Source organism: Monodon monoceros, unplaced genomic scaffold, assembly GCF_005190385.1.
Source record: "Monodon monoceros isolate NGI ecotype Baffin Bay Population unplaced genomic scaffold, NGI_Narwhal_1 Super_Scaffold_18, whole genome shotgun sequence".
In the NCBI taxonomy this organism is placed as follows: Eukaryota; Metazoa; Chordata; class Mammalia; order Artiodactyla; family Monodontidae; genus Monodon; species Monodon monoceros.
Window position 1 is genome coordinate 29,513,273 of NW_021703774.1, and position 23,075 is coordinate 29,536,347.

Here is a 23,075-nt window from a genome sequence, read left to right on the forward strand (position 1 = left end):
GGAAATGCAAATGGCAGTTATATTGACTTATATATCATTTCAAAGACACACTGTTGCAAAAGTGCTATCAATAAAAATATATTATTTCTCTTCACATTTCCAAGAGACATGATAGTGAGAAGTTTGGCAACATTGAATCCATATAAGGAAAATCTGCAACAGGCACACAATCCAAACACTGAGGGCTCATTGGTTTCAGAATTCAGAAGTTTTCAAATTTTAGATAGGCAATGTAGTGCATATGTGGTTATTATATGACACACAGAGGAGTCTAGGGCACCGCCCCGTAACACAATATTTCTTTAGTAAAACACATTCACATGAAATGAGATTTTTTTAAAAAAGGCTATAAAAAGCCTCACATCAGGTCAAATTTGCTGCTGAGCGGGTGATGAAAAAGCTTTCTAGTCCCAGAACTTCTGGAGTACAGAGTTGTGGATAAGAGATTATGGACCTAAGTAGTCAAAAGAACGGAGTTCGCCCGCCTCCTCTCACCCTGGATGCCATCTCAGATCACACTTCTGTAGGCAGAGGTTCACGATACTGTTGAGAGCCCAGTGTCAGAAGTGACGGTCAAGTTCCCATCTGATACAGTATCTGCCTGCCCCACAACCTGCTCTGGTCTCCCCAGGTGCCTCAAGTGTGAAATGTTCACCCTGCTGTGAAATTTAGAAGTTTGAAAACCTTTGTAAAATGAGCTCTCATGTAGAGGTTTTTTTGGCATTAAGTGGTGCTTTGAACTAGGAGAAATCAAGACCGTGCAGTTGTTGAAAAACAGCAGATGTTATTTTCTATAAGGAAAATGCATTAACAAGGTACCTGATCTTCCAGGCCAATGGATTTCAAGGCTTGTCGTCCTCTATAAGAAAGGGCCAAATTAATGCTTCTTCCCCGTGCAAATTTAGTCACTCGGATATCTAAGATGGAAGTAAACCCCATGTTACACACACTTTCTTATATTCTAATACAGGATGAGCATAGAGCACCTGAAAAACTGGTGCCATCTGGACCAAATTAAAAGACCTTGCTAACTCTTTTAAAGAAAACACGGATAGTAATATATTTGCATTAAATTAAATTTAGATAGTTGAGGTTTTTAATGAAATCTAACAGTGCATCTTTTAAATTTTTTTTCTTTTTAAAATCTAAGGAGTTGCCAACAAACAAATGAAAGGATGCTCAACATCACTAATCATTAGAGAAATGCAAATCAAAACTACAATGAGGTATCACCTCACACTGGTCAGAATGGCCATCATCAAAAAATCCATAAACAGTAAATGCTGGAGAGGGTGTGGAGAAAAGGGAACCCTCTTGCACTGTTGGTAGGAATGTAAATTGATATAGCCACTATGGAAAACAGTATGCAGGTTCTTTAAAAGACTAAAAATAGAACTACTATATGACCCAGCAATCCCACTACTGGGCATATACACTGAGAAAACCATAATTCAAAAAGAGACATGTAGGGGCTTCTCTGGTGGTGCAGTGGTTGGGAGTCCGCCTGCAAATGCAGGGTACACAGGTTTGAGCCCTGGTCTGGGAAGATCCCACATGCCGCGGAGCAACTGGGCCCGTGAGCCACAACTACTGAGCCTGCGCATCTGAAGCCTGTGCTCCGCAACAAGAGAGGCCACGACAGTGAGAGGCCCGCGCACTGCAATGAAGAGTGGCCCTCGCTTGCCGCAACTAGAGAAGGCCCTTGCACAGAAACGAAGACCCAAACCAGCCATAAAGTAAATAAATAAATAATTTTTTTTAAAAAAAGAGAGACATGTACCATAATGTTCACTGTAGCTCTATTTACAATAGCCAGGACATGGAAGCAACCTAAGTGTCCATTGACAGATGAATGGATAAAGAAGATGTGGTACATGTATGCAATGGAATATTACTCAGCCATAAAAAGAAATGAAGTTGAGTTATTTGCAGTGAGGTGGATGGACCTAGAGACTCTCATAGAGAGTGAAGTAAGTCAGAAAGAAAAACAAATACCGTATGCAAACACATATATATGGAATCTAAAAAAAAATGGTTCTGAAGAACCTAGGGGCAGGACAGGAATAAAGATGCAGATGTAGAGAATGGACTTGAGGACACGGGGAGGGGGAAGGGTAAGCTGGGAAGAAGTGAGAGAGTGGCATGGACATATATACACTACCAAATGTAAAACAGATAGCTAGTGGGAAGCAGCTGCATAGCACAGGGAGATCAGCTCGGTGCTTTGTGACCACCTAGAGGGGTGGGATAGGGAGAGTGGGAGGGAGACGCAAGAGAGAGGGGATATGGGGATATATGTATATGTAAAGCTGATTCACTTTGTTATAAAGCAGAAACTAACACACCATTTTAAAGCAATTATACTCCAATAACGATGTTAAAAAAAAAAAGAAAAAAAATGTAAGGAGGAAGAAGTCAAAGAATCAGAACAACATCTCACATTATTCAGTATTGTCTTACCTTCTCTAGCTTCATATACATTAACTTGGAAATTCCTCTTGGCAAGGAAGCATGCATTTAATGATCCCACCTAGGAATCAAAGCAATTTTTTTCAAATTTTTATCTGATTCCACAAATACAGGGAATTTTTGCTTGCTAAATGCAACATCATGTGTGGTCATAGCGTCAGTCATTACACTGATTTACTCAATCACTACAGGAAAATACCATTTGCAAAAATAATGGGATTAACTCAACATTAAGCGGTATAATTTTCAAGGAAGTTTTGGTTTTTCTTTTTTTTTTACTTTTGTATGATGAGATATAACTTTCATACAGAACAATCATAAACCATGTGTACTGTTTACAGAATAATTAGAAAGCAAACACCCATATAGCCACTCTGATCAAAAAGTAGAACATTGCCAATCTCCTATATCTCTCCCAAACTCCTCCCCGGTTACAATCCCCAAACTTTCACCTAGAGGTAAACGTTCTGACTTTTGTGATAACCAATCTTTGTTTCTTTATATTTTTACCACTTACGTATACCTCCCTAGGCAATATAATTTAATTTTGTCTGCTTTTGAATCAGATAATTAGAATCACACTTGTGTATTTTTTTTGCAGATGTTTCTTTAACTCAATAATATGCTGATGAGATCCATCCATATGATCTCGCATAAAATCCATTTTCATTACTGTATGATTCTTCATTATGTGAAATCTCACAGACTATTTAACCATTTCACTGTTGAAGGACATTTGAGTTGTTTCTGTCCTGAGAATATTATTTTTTCCAGTTTTATTGAGATCTAATCGATATATAAATTGTATAAATTTAAGGTATACAGCGTAATGCTTTGATATATGTGTATATTGTGAATTGATGGCCTGGGTTAATTAACAATGCTGCAAAGAACATTTCTGTACATGTGTCCTGGCACACATGTGCATGATTTTTCTTTAGGGTTTTATGCACAGAAGTGGAATCCCTGGTCAAAGGTTTATGTATCTTCACTTTTATTATGCCAAACTGTTTCAAAATTTTATACTAATGTGTTTTCCTACCAGCAGCTTCTGAGAGTTCGTCTTTGTTGCCAGCATTTGGTGGTCTCAAACTTTTAAACATAGTAGTGGTTGGGTAAGGTGAGGAGGAGTATAGGTTTAATTTACATAAATAAATAGTTATTAATAAAGAGATTGAACACTTTTTTGTATATTGATTACCTATTTGCATCTCCTCTCTTGTAAAGTGTCTGTCTTGCCCATTTTCGGTTGAGTAGTCTGTTTTTTCTTCTACCGATCATTTGAGCTATTCAGAGATCTGAGTACAGGGTCTGTCATTTTTAAATGTTGCAAATACCTTCTTCCATTCTGTGGCTTGCTTTTTAAACTATATACTATCTTTAATGATGAGAATCTATTTTAATGTAGTCACATTTAAGAATCTTTTACATTATCGTTAATGCATTTGGTATCCTGCTTAAGAAATCTTTCCCTACTTTGAGATTATAACAACGTTTTTGTATATTGTCTTCTCAAAGCTTTATAGCGTTGCCCTCCTAAATAGCTTTATATAGGTTGCAGTGATTAATGCCTCACCACTAGCAACTTAAATTTAAGAATGCCATCTATATTTAATTATCACACTCGAATTTTCAGCAGCATTCAATACTGTTAACTAACCTTTCTTCTTGAAACACTAAATTTCCTTCATTTTCTGTTTTTTTCCATACATCTCTGGCCATTGCCTCTTTCTGTCTTTCACCCTTGCAAAGAAGGACAATCAAATGTTGGGGCTTCTTAAGCCTCCATCCTGGTCTATCTTCCACATCCATGGTGATGCAAAAACTTACATCTCCCACTCAGATCTCTTTTTTGAGCTCGTGCATATAGATGTTTAATTGATGTACATTTTAAATGTCTCAAAGCACCTCAGAATCAACAGATACAAATTGAAACTTGTGATCCTTGCCCCAAATTGTGTCAGTTCTCTTCACATGGGATGGATGGGATGTCTCAATGAATGACATCTCATCCATCCAGTTGCTCAAACTAGAAATCTAAGAGTCGTCTGTGGCACCTCTCTCTCTCTCATTCTCCACATCCAATCCATTCCAAGTTCTGCCAATTCTACCCTGTAATGTTTCTCCATCTATCCATCTCTTTTCATTTTCACCATTCTGCTGCTAGTTATCATAATCATTGTGCTCGATTAATGTCAAGTTTCCTTTTTATTCTACCAGCATTCATCTGACTTCTTGACCATTGATTCTCCACAAGCAGCCATTTGGTGTAATAGTGAAACAGGTCATTTGAACGAAATCTTCTGCTAAGAGAAAAAGAAAGCCCAGGCAGGTGAACTTGGCATTTGGAGCCACACCTAGGGTTATCTACTGATTACAGGGGAGGCAAAGAATTTCAACAGAATTTTTGATAGATTCATGAAGTTAGAGGGACAAAATCTGGAGTTTAGGACATGTACCCCAACCTCCTGTTCAGGAGGGTTTAATAAATGCCCAGGCTTTGGGTTAGGAACCTAAACAGGTATATCTTAGAAGTAGGGTAAACTGGAAATAAATCAATGATCAAAAGGACCAAAGTAGGCTTAGGAATCATGTCTAGCCCTGATTGGATTATGTTCATCTGGGATTGTTGGTAACCACAGCCACCTGACAGAAGTAAACATAATCTTCTCAGAGAAAAATGACATCATTGTAGGCCTAAGATTTTCTCCATAATATTTTTACATTATGGAGATCACATCACTGTTCTGCCCCAGCTTTGCTAGCCTTCTTTCAGCTGCTTGTACTCATCATGCTCTCCCTCACCAAAAGATTTCTGTGGCTAACAATCTTCTCTTTTTCTAGTAAATGCCCATTCATTCTCAGGTCTCCACTCAGCTTTACTTCCTTAAGGAAGCCTTCCTCAGCCACTCTAACTACCTCAAACCCCTTCTTATGAGTTCTCATAGTGCTACAGACTTTTTCTTTGAGAAATGTTAAGGGTTGAATTGTGACACCCCCAAATTCATATGATGAAGTCTTAACCCCAGTAACTCAGTGTGACCTTATTTGGAGACAAGGTATTTACAGAAGTAATTAAGTTAAAATGGGGTCACTAGGGTGCCCCCAAATCCAATATGATGGGAGTCCTTATAAAAAGGGGGATTTGGATACTGAAACACTCATAGAGGGAAGATGATGTGAAGAGACACAGGGAGAAGACGTCCATCTACAAGCCAAGGAGAGAGACCCGGAACAGATCTTTCTCTCACATCCCTCAGAAGGAGCCAACCCTCCTGACACCTTGATTTTAGGCTTCTAGCCTCCAGAACTGTGAAACAATGAATATTTATTTTTTAAACCACTTGTTTGTGGTATTCTGTTACAGCAGCCCTAGGAAACTAATACAAAGTGCTTATCACAATTAAAAGTTTACATCCTTAGGGTGATTCTGTAATCAATATCTGTCTACACCACTAAGCTGCAAACTGTTTTTGCTCACCATTTTATCCCTGCCCAAAACCATTGTGTTTGCAACATAATCAGTACCTGATCAATATTTGTTGAATGTATAAATGAATGGTAGAGATTACATTTTTAAATAAAATTTGTAACCAAACCAAACCAAATTATATTGAGCATCTGTTATGCATGATTTAATCTGCTAGATTTTAGGGATCTAAAGATTGTCAAGCCAAGTACTCAGGCCCACTGACACCTAATTTAGTTCAGGTGTCAATCTAGTTCAATCTAGTTTAATCTAGTTCAAGAAGAGACAAACATATAAACTAATCAATGTTTAGTAGATTTTATATAAAAATTTTGCCGATCCCCCACAGTATCTGGATTTCATATATGGGTTGGTTAAAAATATATACAATAAATTTAATCATAAAACATTTATATATAATTTTTAAATAATTATATGTTTTAGTCATATAATTTTATTCCACTTACCCAATGCTTCGTGCATATAGATTGAGATACCTTTCCCTGCAAAATAATTCTCAGCCCAGAGGTGGAAATCAATGTTAAAAGAAAGAAAAAAAAAGGACTAAAGGAAATCTTACAGAACATACAAGAAAGGGATTAATTTTGCCTTAAGGGATCTAGCAGATTGTATTTTTCAAAGATGGTCATAACAATACCTCTTCTGTTATTTGATCTCAACACTCCTTCAGCAAGAAGTGGAGTTTATTTCTTCACTTTCTTGAATCCAGGAGGGCCTGTGATAGCCTTGATCAATAAAATGCAGTAGAAGCGACACCTGAGCCATTTCCAGGCATAGTCCTTAGCTGGCCTGGAAGCTTCTGCTTCCTGCCTTTTGGAAGCCAGTGATCATATAAGAAGAGTACCTATCTGGAGGCTGTTATGTGTGAGAAACCCAAGCCACATGGACAGTACCCATGCAGTTGCTCTCGTTAAGAGCCTCAGCTGAGCGTTTCACTCATCAACAACCAACACAAACTGCCAGCCATGGGAGTGCGCCATCTTGGACATGCAGCTTAGTCAAGCCTTCAGATGACTGCAGCCCCAGGTACATGGCAGAACACCCACAGAACTGTGAGGCGTAATAATAGACTGTTGTTTTAGGCCACTAAGTTTTGGGGTAGTTTGTTACACAGCAATAGATAGCCAGAACAAAGGGATTGGTAAAAGCTTACTGGAGAAGACTATGTTTCAGTTGAGTTGAAGAATGAAACTATTTTGACATGTAGAGAAGAAGCAAATTGATAAAGAGTATGAATCCTTTGGAATTTTAAAAACAACTTTCAAGAGACATAGAAAAATGATTATTTGAAAAATATTTATTGATTCCTAAGTATTACAAGAATCTTTGTTAGGCATTAAAAGTGATCCAAAGATAATACATAATGGCTGCCCCAAGGGAGTTCACAGTCTTGGCTGGATCTTCATTTTTTCAAATATTATTCACATATTTATTTTGCACATATATATTGATTTTTTCCTATGTGCCAGCTCTGTGCTAGATGCTAAGGATACAACCAAGAGCAAGATATATCTAGATCTCTCAAGGGGATTACAGTCGATTATAACACAGTGATAAATAGCATGGTGGGGGAAGTACAGCTATAAGAGTACGGAGAAAGGACCCTTAACCCAAATGTAGGGTTACAGAGTAAGATAGGGTATGACTTCTCAGAAAAAAATGAAATCTAACCTAGGACTGAAAGATTGAGCGGGAGTCAGCCAAATCAGTGGGGATGGGTCAGGAGGAAGAGGGTTCTAAGTAGAAGGAACACATGATAAAGGTTAAAAATAACTACTAGAAAGAATAAAACAGAAATCCAATTAAAGAAACAATAATAATAATGTACAAACCCAACAAGAAGTTGTTATGTATCATTCATTCATTGCTCTAACTCATTTAATCTTCTCTGCAGCCATATGAAGTAGATACTTTATTATCTTGTTTTACAGATATGGAAATTGAGGCATAGAGAAGTTAAGTGGCTCACCTAAGGTAACACAGCTAGTGAGTGCTGGAGTTGGTATCAAGATTCAAATGGATCCAATCTGTCTCCAGAACACAGGCTCTTAATCAATAAAGTAGAAGTATGGGTGAATAGCATACAGTCGAAGATTGAGACCATGAATTAAGAGTGGCCCCAAGATTTGAGGGTTTGTTATATTTTTTTCATTGTAGCACTGAACAGCTTGGATTCTATGGAGAGGAAGAAAACCACTGGAATCAAGCAGAGTGGGATCCATCCATTTGGATGGAATAGAAAGCAAGGAGTTGAAGTATTATTTGGATTGATGAACAGTAACAAGTTGGATGGGATGAAAGGAAAACAGAGAGGACTGATAAATGGGGGGAGTTGGAGTTCCCTGTGAAGAATAGATGTAGGAGAAGCAACTGAATGAGAGAGCTAGTAAGTTAGGAGGCTTTGAACAGAGAGTCCTAAATCCAACACTATTATCGTAGATGAGGCACTTCTGTGGAATGACAAGGTCGAGGTCCAGGATGTGGTCATGGGACTTGGAGACTGAAGTACGGTGGAGGTGGAAGGGATTGAAAGCACAGAATTCTAGGAACTAACAGGCTAGGGAATTGGTTGGGTCAGCAATGTAAACTTTGATAGTCACTCAGTGTGATGTCAGGGCTGGGGTATAGAAAAAAGATTATGAAGTCTTCAGTGTTGGGTAGAAGTGGCCTAGAGGTTGATTGACGACAACAGTGAGGGGACAGAGGTGATATAAGTAGTATAAGTAACCTCAAATGATTTGCACATAAAAATGGAGACAGGGCTGGAAGTTTCGGTGTAGAGTAAGGGTACCATGGCAACTCCCAGTCTTGAGATACTTGAGCTGTGGGAGAAGGCTGCAAGAGAGCTGCTGTCCTCAGGTTTAAGCTAAGGCCAGGAGTCTGAGGGGAAATGCAATAAGTAAAGCAAAAACACTGGAAATTTTGCCTACCTAAAAACAGATCCAGTGGGCTCTGCGGAAGATTTTGGAAGGGAAGGGAGAAAAGAGAAGTTCAGCAGGGAGACAGGAATCACAGATATGGATGAGGGTACACCTGCGAGGGCACACTTAACTAGAGGAGCTCTGAGATGTGAGGCTGCTGGGTTCTCAGCTGCCCCCAGTGGATGTGGGGATTAAGGAGAGGGGCTTGCACCTGGGCAGTGTTTAGGGGACCTATTAGTACAATTGTAGGCACAGGAGGACCTGAGTCCTCTTCTACTATTTACTCCACATGAGTTTTTTTTCCTCCGCTCCAAGGCAACTTAGCATCTAAGCACTTAGATATTCTTTTTCTTAATAATCTGATGGTTCAGGGCTTGTGTCTCCTCTCACCATGGATACTGCAGCCACCTAACTTTCTTCATGTTATTCAATTTCTGTAGACTGTGATGGTTATTTTGTAGTCAGTCCCTATTTAAACCATTAAGTGTGTGGAAAGTTTAAAAATTTAATTTTGCAAAGCAATTCACATATTTAATATCCTGAAAGGCCAACCAAGAAATCCATGTTGAATTATTTTGTTAAATAAATATACCAGAGGTAAGGGGTGGTAAGTAGGCAGAACACAGAGGATTTTTAGGACATTGAAAATACTCTGTATGATACCCTAATTTTATACATTTATCCAAACCCACAGAATGTACAACACCAAGAGTGAACAAGGTAAACTATGAAATTTGAGTGATAATGATGTATCAATGTAGGTTCATCAACTGCAACAAATATACCATTCTAGTGGGGGTGGTTGATAATGGGGCCAGAGGTATATGGTAAATCTCTGTATTCCCCTTAATTTTGCTGTGAACCTTAAACTGTTCTAAAAAATACAGTCATAATAAGTAAGTAAGGACTTCCCTGGTGGTCCAGTGGTGAAGAATCTGCCTGCCAATGCAGGGGACACAGGTTCGATCCCTGGTCCAAGAAGATCCCACATGCTGCAGGGCAACTAAGCCCATGCACCACAACTACTGAAGCCTGCGTGCTCTAGAGTCCGTGCTCCGCAACAAGGGAAGCCACCACAATGAGAAGCCCGAGAACCGCAACAAAGAGTAGCCCTCACTCACCGCAACTGGAGATAGCCCGTGTGCAGCAACGAAGAGCCAGTGCAGCCAAACAAAAAAAAAGTAAGTAAATAAATAAATAAGCAAACCATTTTTTCCTGTGTAGCCACTACTTAAATTGAGAACACATTACTTGCTAACATTTGGTGTGTCTGAAGAGATCATTACAAATTGCTTCCCTCTTAATCCCTCAGTCTGAAGTGACTTCACCTTGTATTGTCATCATTTTCTCATCAGTGATCAAGCTATCTCAGCTGACAGTATATGACTTGGTGCTTGGCATAAAAAACTGTGTGTCTTAATATCTTTTTCATGCCTTTCTTCACACCTTTCCAGCAAGGCCCTGGACTCTTTTGTGTTTCACTAATCACAGCTCCTTTGATCTTCTTTTTTTTTTTCTCGGTACGCGGGCCTCTCACTATTGTGGCCTCTCCCGTTGCGGAGCACAGGCTCCAGACGCACAGGCTCAGCGGCCATGGCTCATGGACCCAGCCGCTCCGTGGCATGTGGGATCTTCCCGGACCGGGGCACGAACCCGTGTCCCCTGCATCGGTAGGCGGACTCTCAACCACTGCGCCACCAGGGAAGCCCTCCTTTGATCTTCTTAATTCCCTTTTTTCCTCCCCTGATTTCTTCCAGCTTATGAAAAGTTGCCTGCCTATCTTCCTTTCACGTGTGTGTTAAAGAATATCTAGTAAGGGCAATAGTAGTAAGTTGTATCAAGGAAAAGAAAAACTGTAAGCTAACTAAAGTTCATACAATAAAATAAATTTCTTCCAAAGGCTAAATTGCTCTATAGCATTAGGGAAAAAAACAGAAAGGCTAGATAGAATAAGTCTCACTGAAGGAAAAGAGAAAGGTTTGTGAAACTCCTCTTTCTTTCACAGTATTATAATCATAACTGCTTCTTTTATGTTTGTGGAAAGCAGGACAGGGGAAGGATATTGATCAGGAGACCAACTGGGTCAGGAAAGTTGGAATGAGGCTAGAGGAATAATTTAGAAATGAGTTTTTCTTACTGGGAAAACAGACCAGGGAGAAGGACAGTAGGATACACAAGCCACGATCTAAACAATGAAAGATCAGTGAACCTAATATAGGGAAATGGTATAACCAAGCAGGACTCTTTAGGGCCTTCCCAGGGCATGCCCTTCCGCCATGTCCTCTGCTTTAGCTGTTCTCTGAAGTACCTAGATAATAGTATCTGATGCACATTTCCTGAGTTGTTTTACAGATGTGAACCCCTCCCCCCCACCAAATGGAAGGTGTTAACTACTTGGTGACCATGAGCACATAGCCCCCACACCTCCTGAAGCCTAAGGATTGATAATGTTAACCCCTGTGACACTGCTCTGTTACCTCACTATCAACGAACCAGAGAATTGTGCATGAGCTGATCACATACCCTGCTATACCCACCCCTCACCTGGCCTTTAAAAATGCTTTGCTGAAACCCTTCAGGGAGTTCCGGGTTTTCTGGGCACGAGCCACCGTCTCTTGGCATGGCCCTGCAATAAATCTTCCTCTGCTCCAAACTCCAACATTTTGGTTTGTTTGGCCTCACTGTGTGTCAGGCAGACGAACTTGCCTTTGGTGACAATGACAGAAAAGTGGAGAAACTGAGACTCAGAAGCAAAAACTCCATTCATCTGTTTCCTGGGAATTCAACTTGAATTATAGAGTAAATGAGCTGTAACAAATGATGTACAAACAAGAGTCTCAGTGACTGGGTTCAGAACAGGCTCAGTTCCAAGCCAATGGTGGGCCAATGGTCTACTTTCATGGGTTTGTTATGTTACTTTTCTTTGACCAAAATTTGATTCCAGGATCTTGGGAGATGAAGCTGACTCAGGTGGAGATTCTCCTTCAATCCTTTCTAAGGTTGGAAGTGTTGATCCCTACCTGTCTAACACTTCTTGTGTTTACCAATTGAGCGTGTATAAATGGTTCCTCATGAGGTAGAAGGAAAAGAAGGAACCTCAGGTGATATGGACACAATAGGGTTAAATATAATCTTGGTTCATGAAAATATCAAGGGCTAGAGAGGATGAGGGCCAATAGGATCTCTTATGCATTGCTTGCAATGATCTCAAGTTGAGTATTCACATAACTGACAAATCAGCAATTCCTCTTCAAGGCATATACCCAAGAGAAACTCCAGGAGACACATGCCAGGATATCCAGAGCCACAGTTTTCATAACTAAAAATAAACAAAATACTGGAAGCAGCCTAAATAGCCATCACAGAGGTATGGACAAATAAATTATGTTATATTTACACAATAAAATACTACAATATGAATATATTAGTAACACTACAAGTAAAAAGAACATGTCCCAGATGACTTCATACTGCGTGATGCTCATATAATAAAGACAACTACAACTAAACCACAGATACATGTATATAACAATTTTTAGAAGTATATATTTTATAGAATTTTTTTTTTTTTTTTTTGGCAGTACGTGGGCCTCTTAATGTTGTGGCCTCTCCCATTGCAGAGCACAGGCTCCGGACGTGCAGGCCCAGCGGCCACGGCCCACGGGCCCAGCCACTCCGCAGCACGTGGGATCCTCCCGGACCAGGGCACGAACCCGCGCCCCCCGCATTGGCAGGCGGACTCTCAACCACTGTGCCACCAGGGAAGCACCAGAAGTATATATTTTTAGGAGCATATTATTTATGTGTGTATATATATGATCAGCGTATATCATATATACATAAAACTTTTATATGTATAAAATCAAGAGAATGATAAACACGAGATTCAGGCCCATGTAATGGGTGGGAGAGAAGCTCAGAGGCTGTTATAAGTCATTCAATGTATCAATTCCAGGTTGAGTGGTGAGTTCAAAAGTACTGCTGCTTATTATTATTAATAAACACACAAAAGAATAAACAAAGATGCCTTCTCCAAGACCAGTCATAATAAGGTGTCCAATTCTATATAACTAAGGTTTGAATAAAATTAAAAGAAAAAATATTGGTAGATGTTACATAAATTCAACTAGAAGGATTAGTAACATGGCTAATAAAGTACTTTTCAGACTCTAACTTTATTTCTCCTTCTTACTTTGTGTAAAATGCACTTAATCAGGAATGAAATGCCTTCTTTAGTTGTTACACAGGCAAAAAGGCTAGCAAGACATAAAGATATAAATGCAAAGGAAAATGTGTGTACATCATTCTGAGCACACCACAAACTCTCGGTTAAGGCACAGCGGGTTCCTGTAAATCAATAGGGGAGGAGGGTGGTGAGAGGAGAGAAGAAACTAGGCAGGGTTAGACTCCTGGGAGCAATCAGCAGTTTTCATGCCAGTTCTCAGAGTTAAGCCTGGACAGAGCTAAGACAGTTCTATTAATGACATGGACAATTATGAAAAATCTCTATATTTCTTTTGAAACACCAATAGTCCACAACAGTAAACAGTTTTGATCATAAAATAATTTGTAAATTAAATGTTTTATTAACAACTGGTCTAGCCTGTTTGCTTAAACAGAGCTCTGATGAGATTCCTGGGTTATGTAATTATGGATTTACCCAATTTATTGTTCTTCCATTTCTCTACTTCCTCTTGTCTTACTTCCTTCTTTAAAGGTCATATGCTTTGACTCACCCTGGCCCATTATATTGATGCTTAACTTACCAATTTAAAAGATAATTTGAAAATTTCTTTTATATAAATGTGAGATAAGCTTCTCAGCATTGTAATAGGATTCACTAACTTTCTGCTGATTCCCATGTGACCTCTTCAGCAATGATTGTTCAAGTGTCCAATGATCATGAGAAAACTGTACCTTTTAATTTATAAATGCTGACTTTGACAGGAAGAGGCAACATGATTATAAACATGTCATACCTTTTATGCCTTTTAATATAATGTTTGAAATTAATCTGATAATGTAATGTTAAACATGTGTCAACTATGTTGACACATAGTGTCAACATAATGAAGCATATAAAACTCTCCCTAAGAGTCACAGAGTTTGTTTGTTTATGAGTCTGTCACCAAACAGGCTTTAGTAAAGTCTGTTACTACCTCCTACTCATGAAACTATAGCTTGATCTCTGAAGAATTTGATCTTTGAACATAGCAATGTAATGAGAAGAACAAGACTGTTAACTGTACTTACTCTGAAATAAGCAAATAAAAGTGTCTTCAGGGACTTCCCTGGTGGTCCAGTGGGTAAGACTCTGAGCTCCCAAAGCAGGGGGCCTGTGTTCGATCCCTGGTTGGGGAACTAGATCCCACATGCATGCCACAACTAAGAGTTTGCATGCCACAACTAAGAAGTCCACATGCTGCAACTAAAAAAGATCCCACGTGCCGCAACTAAAGATCCCACATGCCACAACAAAACATCCCATGTGCCACAACGAAGATCCCTCATGCCACAGCTAAGACCCGGCGCAGCCTAAATAAATAAATAATGAATAAATGTATTTTTAAAAAAGGTCTTCATACTTTGTAACAATTCCATCTGCTAGAATTGTGTATGTTATGCCATTACCCTTCACTGGGACTACTACAAGTTTTCTAATAACTCTCCCTCCCCCCCAGTCTCTACCTATTTAAGCCATACTTCCACCAGAGCTAGTTATCTTCTAAAATAGAAATCAAATGATGCATTTTCTTTCTTAAAATCCTTTAATGGCTCCTTAGGAAAAAGTCCCAAATTTTCAACATGGCATAAAAGACTTTTACATGGGAACCCAACCTCTCTCTCCAGCTCATTTTTTGCTATTCCCTTGTACTATCTGTAAGAGGTATACCAAAGTCACCGTATATTTCCTGAATATGCCATGCACTTTTATACTTATGTGCCTTTGAATCTAATGTTCCCTTTGCCTTCACTATTTTTTTCTGCTTTAGCCTTCATTCAAGACTCATGTCCTCTGTGCAATTTCTCTCAGTATCTCTCCTACTCCAAAAGACTTGTCTTTTCTTCTTTAATTCCATGGATGTATATATATATGTGTGTGTGTGTGTGTGTGTGTGTGTGTGTGTGTGTGTTTTAACATCTCTCATAATTAACTAAATTATTTATTTACATTCCTGTCTGACTTTCCCACCAGGCTGTGAGTGCCCAGGGAATAATGATATGTGGTGTATGGCTTGTACTTTATCAATCTTTCTATTTCTGGTACAGACCTGATACTTAGTAAAAAACTTAACATTTTTTAATAAAAAATTAGAAAATACAGATAAACATGAAGAAAAATGTAATCTCCTACAATCTTACCATCAGGGAGAACCAGTGTTATGATTTTCTATGTATGTAAAGCAAACGATATTTCTTTTAAAAATGGTAGCAGGATATATATTTTATTTCATAATTTCCTTTAAAAAATGAATTGTATACTGTGAATATATTTCCAAGTCATAAAATATTTTAAATCATAATACTTGATAGTTGCATTACATTTCATTGTATGCAATGCCCTTATATTTGTACATTTGAGTTATTTTAATTTTTTAGGATTATAAATGATTGCATGGTGCCCACTGAGTTCTTTTGATAAAATCACAGTAATGAAATGGTCCATCAAAGCACAAGTCTTAGTGGCAGGGACCAAACTCTCAGAAACTTCTGAGATCTACACCCTCTTTCTGTCTGCCCCATTGGTTCTTAGGCCTTAGTACCAGGGAGGAATGGAATAAATATAACAGGGTAACAAGAAAGGAGAGAGAAGAAAATCTGAGATAAGTGGAGGAGATGATTTTGATTGCCTGGAGTGTGGGAGGAGTTTGCTGTATTTTCTTTGGTTTTGTTTTTGGAATAGCTGCAAAGTACATGAAAGAGATTGAGAGTGAGTGAGATTTTTAGAAGGTTTTGTTACAGGTTTTGAACATACTCCAGATTTGGTGTTTTTGGGAGACCACGTTAAAGATTCTAATGCTTTTAATTCCCCTCAGGTTGAAGGACGATCGTTCCTCTAAATGCAGTGCCTTGCTGAGGCTGACTTCGAGAGAGAGAGCTGATGCTGCTTTCCGCAATTCCCCCCTATTTTTAAGACAATCAGCATGTATTTTTTCAAATTGTCTTCCAGAAAAAAGTACCAATTTAGATTATCATCAACAGTGGAGGAGTGCTCTTTTCTCTTTGAGTGGACAGATAGATGAATAGGTGGATGGATAGATGTTTATGGACAGATGGACAAACAGAGTATTTCGGAACCAATGAAAAGGAAAGCAAAACACGTTCCTTGCAGGGAGTTAATAATACTTTGATCTGTCTAGAGTTACTGGTTCCATTCCAGGTACTGCTCATCAGGTAGCAAATGAAATAAACTCTGAGCAAGGAATTCTGTTTTATGTAGGTGAGAACAGGATTTATGAGGCACCTTAGAAGTCCATCAGGATAGCAAAACAAAAAAAAATCTCAGAATGTTAGTCTGGTGTGTTAGAGAAATATAGATACTTGAGCGAGATAGCTGAAAGAAAACTTGTTCGGTGGGAGGAAATGAAGCACAAGCAAAATTACAAAAGAGATTGGGGAAAGCTGGTAGAGTGAGATGAAAACTTGTCCCTAGCCATTGAGCAACCGCAGGATGATGTCTGTGGTCACAAAAAAAATCCACTCTACTTCTGTTTGTAGAACTTGCTAGATATCAGGGCAGTAATAAAGGTTTTTCATACACACATTTTAGTGCCTGAAGAGCAGAAAATAAGAGTGGAGTGAATAGAGTTTTGTTTATTTTAATATTAATAGAACAACAATAATAATAAAGGTAATTAAGTTATTTACATGGTTTGTCTCATCAATATTTGCATAAAATAAAAAGTAGACACTTGAACCAACTATATATAGACCTATATATGGAATTATATATAGACCTTGACCAAAGATTATGAAACATTTGATGGTTTATATGTGTCTAGAATATTTATTTTATAGAAAGTAAAAATTCTGGGTGACATTTGATTTCTGTTTTTATGAAGACTACCTTGAGAAAAAAGCTAGCGATCTGTGAGTGAGGAAGTATGAAAAAGAAGCAGCATAATGGTAGAATTAAAAGACCTAGGGACCGGCACATATATACAATGGAATATTTCTCAGCCATGAAAGAAACGAAACTGAATTATTTGTAGTGAGGTGGATGGATCTAGAGACTGTCATACAGAGTGAAGTAAGTCAGAAAGAGAAAAACAAATACCGTATGCTAACACATATATATGGAATCTAAAAAAAAAAAAGATGGTTCTGAAGAACCTAGGGGCAGGACCGGAATAAAGACGCAGACGTAGAGAATGGACTTGAGGACACGGGGAGCAGTAAGTATAAGCTGGAGAGAAGTGAGAGAGAGGCATGGACTTATATACACTACCAAATGTAAAATAGATAGCTAGTGGGAAGCAGCTGCATAGCACAGGGGGATCAGCTTGGGGCTTTGTGACCTCCTAGAGGGGTGGGATAGGGAGGGTGGGAGGGAGACGCAAGAGGGAGGGGATATGGGGATATATGTATACATATAGCTGATTCACTTTGTTATATGGCAGAAACTAACACAACATTGTAAAGCAATTATACTCCAATAAAGATGTTAATAAATAAATAAATAATAAAAACAAAACAAGTAGGAAAAAAAAAAGATCTAGGGACCTAGTTTTAGCCCATGATGAAGCAAGCGAGATGCAGAGAGGGTAAGATTTCTTGGGCTTCCAGCTGGTTGCAGCCTCTCCTCCTCCTCTTCACTGTCTTCTGCTCTTTCTGTCCAACTGAGCTGAGTGAAGAGTGAGCTCTGAGGGGAAAGATCCTAGGGAGAAAGGGCAGAAAGCACCATCTAGGGCGAATTTGGTATCAGGACTATATTGAGCCTATAAATCTGTGACAGAATTATCATCTATAGAAGTGAGACACAACCTGTCATAGAATCAAGGTCAAGCAGCTTCAAAGGCAATGACTTGAATACTAGGGGAGAGGGCACAATTAACAACAGTAAGTCATAAAATGCACAAGTCTCTTTACCCTGATGTTTTGAATGACTTTACCCTCTAAATAGCTCTTAATGGAGAAGTTTGCTGGGTCAGACATAGGGAGAATGGAGTGGGGTTGCTTGTCAGCAGGAGAGACAAAAGAAATGCTTCAATATTGCCCTAAAATACATCTTCAAAGTGTGTGCCAGAACAATGCACACATACTCCAACAGAAGGCTGCAGCTAAGGCTGGAATGCTTAATAGTCCTTTCAGCTAAAACTCTTAAACTTCAGCCAAAAAGTGAGGGCTCAGTAGCTGTAGTTGTCACTGAAATCTCTGGTCATTTTCATCATACCTGTAAACATTGAAAATAGTCACCTCAGAAGCAGCATTTCTGAATACCAAGGATCTGAATACCTACATATCTTAAGGACACATGTGCAGGATAGATGGCCTTTCTTTTGACTTCTCTGGTTTGTCACTTTGGGAAGAAAACACACCTCACTCTAACACAAAGTAAGGCAGCTGGTGTGGCAGTTTTTTCCGCTAGGTCAACTTGTTAGAATTGGAAAACTGTAAAACTCCTTCCAGCCTGAAAAGTAGAGATTGTTTTTCAAATTAGTCCTTCAAAGGACTGCATTCCTTATGATTCCATTCTGATGAAAAATATTGTCTTTCTTTTAATTGCCCATAACTTCTAAGAGCATGATCCCCCATTTTGTTCTGAAAGCAAACTCATGCACACAAAATATTTTAGTGTGTTTGACAGTATAAGGCACTGGGATAACCTTCATAAAAGGAAAGGGAGCAGGACCCAAAGATAAGAAAATCTTTAGACTCATGAAGTTAAAAACCTTCTATGGGGAATACACTCTGCATATCTATAACTTTCACAGAATGCAGTCTGTGAGAAAGGCAAGCAAAGCTCTGTGTGTGTTGCAGGGGAAGGGGAGGTAATCACCATTGCAGGGGAAGGGGTTAGGAGCAGTGTTTCCCACGAGAAGGAAGATAACTAAGCCAATACAGTCATTTTGCTAAATATCCAGATTAACGTTCTTGAAAAACTGTTTTAACATCTTTTTCCACTCTTCAATAGCTCAACTTTCACCAATTTATGACCATGGTTTACAGTTTCTTTCACCTTTAGTTGCTGAGTAAGATTCTTTCATTGATCTATTGGCTCCTTCTGACCTTTTGAACTTGACATGTCTTCAAAGAACAGAAATCAACTGGTTAATCACAGAATCAGATGATCACTATACTAGAGCAAAGACAAATTCTAAGGGTAATCTTTCACTAGACAAGGCACCATTGGGAAAAAAATACGTTCACTATATTCTTTGGACTTCTGAGTAAAGGTTCTCAGCTCCGTTGCATTTTTTCCCCTGGGGCCCAGAGAGAGTCTTTAATGTAGTAGACAGTATAAAGGGTTAGGATCAGTCCATGGGGAGGAAGAGTATGGGAAAGGTGGGGGAAAAAATGCAAGGGGGCTTCCCTGGTGGAGCAGTGGTTGAGAGTCTGCCTGCCCATGCAGGGGACACGGGTTCGTGCCCTGGTCTGGGAAGATCCCACATGCCGCGGAGCGGCTAGGCCCGTGAGCCATGGCCACTGAGCCTGCGCGTCTGGAGCCTGTGCTCTGCAACGGGAGAGGCCGCAACAGTGAGATGCAAGGAAGTAGATGGGTAAGAAAATAATTTTGTCCTTTATGTATTGAATTTAACCTTCTTGAATTGCTCTATTTAATCAATGTTTGTTTTTTCGTAATTTCCTCAATATTCAGACTTCCATCCAATATGAAATTTCTTTTACCTTCATATCATTAAGAAGAGTTTTTCATTCCTCTCATTCATTCATCCATCAAATACTAACTAAATAATGACATTAAGCAATGTTAGGCATGGTTCCAGCCATAAGAGTCTATATCCTAGTTGGAGTAGATATTTAATAAAGAGTTTACCTTTATTTACCAAAAACAAATAAAGTGTATAAGTTCAGATACTGATAAATAATACAAAAAAACAAAAGACAGGGAAAAGATGAGGCCAGGCAGGTAGACAGGCTCAGTTCCTGTAGGGCCTTTGGTAAGGAGTTTGGATTTTTTTTTTTTTGTAATGGGAAACCACTGGAAGGTTTTAAGCAAACAGTGATAATTATCACACTAATGATTTAAAAGTGGCTGCTGTGTAACTGCCTGTGGATAAGAGTAGAAGCTGGGAGACCACTTAGGAGGAAATCAGGACTATGGATGAAGGTTGATGGCCTGGACTAGGATGTTAGCAATGGCCAGAATTGAAATATATCTTGGATATAGAGCCACCAAGCCTTACTGGTAGAGTGAAAGAGGAATGGGGTTTGCATAAAATGAAAAAAAGAACATGATTCCTAGGCATGGACCTGAGCAATAAGGTAAATAGAATTCCTTTGCAGAGGAATTTTAGTTGCTTGTTAATACACGTGTATTAATTCACGTCCTCTATTTTCTAGCACATGTATGTATGCATGCACAGATAATGACGTGTTTGCATGATGAAGAGTTCAAGTGTTATTCGGGGAGAAATCTGTGGATGATATCCACATTTTTATGCCTTCCAAAATCATATATCCAATCACATATTTGTTATCTCCCCTTGGATTCTAAGACATTTTAAGATATATCACTGCTGCCACCCTAGTCCAAGTCTTGGACAAACACAACAGCCTCTTAACTGGTGTATCTGGTCTTCTTACAATTTTCCCAACTCTTCTCTACATAACAGCCTAAGGAATCTTAAAATCGCAGCTTGCTTTCCTACCTAAAATCTTCCAATGGTTTTCCATTGTGTCTAGGATAAAATCTGTCTGCCTTGCCCTCTAAGATCCTAGGATCTCTGGCTATTTCATTCTCCCCAGCCTCAGCAGCTACTCTTCTCCACTCTCATTCTTTCTGCCTTTCTGTCTGCTCCAAGAAAGTGCCCAGCCCATTATCTATCGCCTCAGTGTTTCTCTTCGGACAGTCGTTCATCTACCCAAGATGCTCTTTCTGTAGCCCTTCGCATGGTTCCTTCCTTCTCATTATTCAGGTCATATGCCTCCCCCTCAGAAAGGCTGCCCCTGAGCACACTCTAAATGGACACCCGTTAAGACACTACCACATTACCCTGCTTGCATTTCTTTCATAGTGCTTAGGTCTCACCGAATTTATTTATTCGTTTTCTTCTCCATTGTCTTTCTCCTCCCTGAATGTTCACCACTGTATCCCTAGTACCTAAAACAATGTTAGCACATAGCTGGCACCCAATAAGATTTTGTTGAATACATGAATTCTCCTTTTATGTAAAATTTAGAAAGGAAAAAACTGGACTGAAGCCTGGTATGAAGTAATAAGAATGACGACACATGCCACATGTATTGGCCAACACGGCATGTGGTAGCCTTCCTTAGCATTTTGAAATTTAGAACCGGAAAAGTTAGAACTGTCATCGTACTTTGGGGAAAACACAAGAAAGAAGGCAAAACAAAAGTCAGAATTAGTACAAACTGTATAACTCTATGTGCGATATAAAATATACTGATCTATATACAACCCAGAACAGTGTCTGGCACATATTAGGCCCTTAATAAATTTTTGTTGAGTAAATGAATGAATGAGCTAAAGGCCTGCAAATCATTAGACCAAAAGCAAAACCAAAATGATTAAACTTTAACTAATGGGGATATTTTTACTCCAAAATAGGAGTTCTGCTAAGGGAGGGGAAATACAGTTTAGCTGAGGCAGTCCCACGTTAAGCAGAGCTAGCTTTCATATAATAATGACAGAGCAGAGGAGAGCCCCCTCCTACATCTTGCTAAATGTGGGCCATCTCAGCCCCTTCATCTCACCGGCTCTGTGAGAGAGGAGGCCTAACTTCACCACCCTAGGACCAGCTCCACTGCGCCAGCCAAATAAGGTGACTAAACAGGTTTTACTCCCAAGTACTCAGATAACTAGTGAACATTCAACATGATAGTTTTGCATTAACTTCATGTTTCTTGACCCTTTTATTCTTATTAGACAGTATAAACTGAGTTATTAACCAAAGTGGGGCAAATGTTTTGATTAAAATGACTATTTACACTAATAATCTGTTTTTAAAGAGTAGCCAATTTGGGGATTAATCAAATTCGATTTGCTTTATTTTCTATTTTTAAAAATGCTGTACTGAAAAAGCAGGGGAAAACAGACACTTTTGTATTTAATGGAAATAAAATCGCTTTTCTAGAAAAGAGCAAACTAAACTAATACCACATTTTAAAAGGTGTATTTAAATATCAGAAAAGTTTCAAAAGAAAGTGAACAATCCTTACAAATGATTAGTAATAATCATTAAAATACGTGAAATAGGTAAGGAAGATTAGAGGTGCAAACTTCCACTTACAAGATAAATGAACTGTACATCGTGAGGAATATAGTCAATAATTATATAGTATCTCTGTATGACAACAAACACGTGGTCAAAAAGTACAAACTTGCAGTTATAATGTAAATAAGCACTAAGGGTGTAATGTACAACATGTAATTAATACTGCTATATATTATATATGAAAGTTAAGAAAGTAAATCCTAAGAGTTCTCATCACAGGAGAAGATCTTTTTCTTTTATTTTGTATCTGTATGAGATGAGGGATAATGTTCACTAAACTTATTGCAGCAATCATCTCATGATGTATATAAGTCAAATCATTATGCCGTACACTTTAAACTTATACAGTGTTGTATGTCAATTATACCTCAATAAAACTGGAAGAAAAAAATTAAAGAAGTTAATCTCTGGTAAACAAATAAAAAAGAGTAATGATAATTAATATAATACTGCTAACAGGAATAATATATCCAAAGAGATTCTTACCAAGCCACCACCAATGACAGCTATAGTTTTCCTTTGAATATCAGAAGAATCCATCACTGCCAAAGTGGTTTCCATAATTTTTGCTGGTCTTGTCACGGAGAAGACTGTCTCCTGCACACTGATTTCCTCCGGTCTTTACTCTGCCCAAAGCCCTGCATTTGTGAGCCAGAAGCATTATTTGAGCAAGGCTAATTTTCCTTGAACTTAGAAGGTAGCATTTAACCCGTTAGTTGCCCAAAGGACAATCAGCTCAACTTTAGGAAAAACGGGAATTCATTGCAATAATCAAAA

At 38.7% G+C, this 23,075-nt stretch overlaps 1 protein-coding gene across 1 annotated transcript in view; it reads right to left on the reverse strand.

The window, feature by feature from the left end:
* The window catches only part of KMO (kynurenine 3-monooxygenase), a 55,341-nt gene extending 32,475 nt beyond the window's left edge, over nt 1-22,866 (reverse strand). The window contains 3 exon segments of the mRNA XM_029229960.1: nt 820-917; nt 2,461-2,530; nt 22,785-22,866. Coding sequence (XP_029085793.1) covers nt 820-917; nt 2,461-2,530; nt 22,785-22,859 — 243 coding nt within the window. The 5' untranslated portion in view covers nt 22,860-22,866.
* Nucleotides 22,867-23,075: the final 209 nt, after the last annotated feature.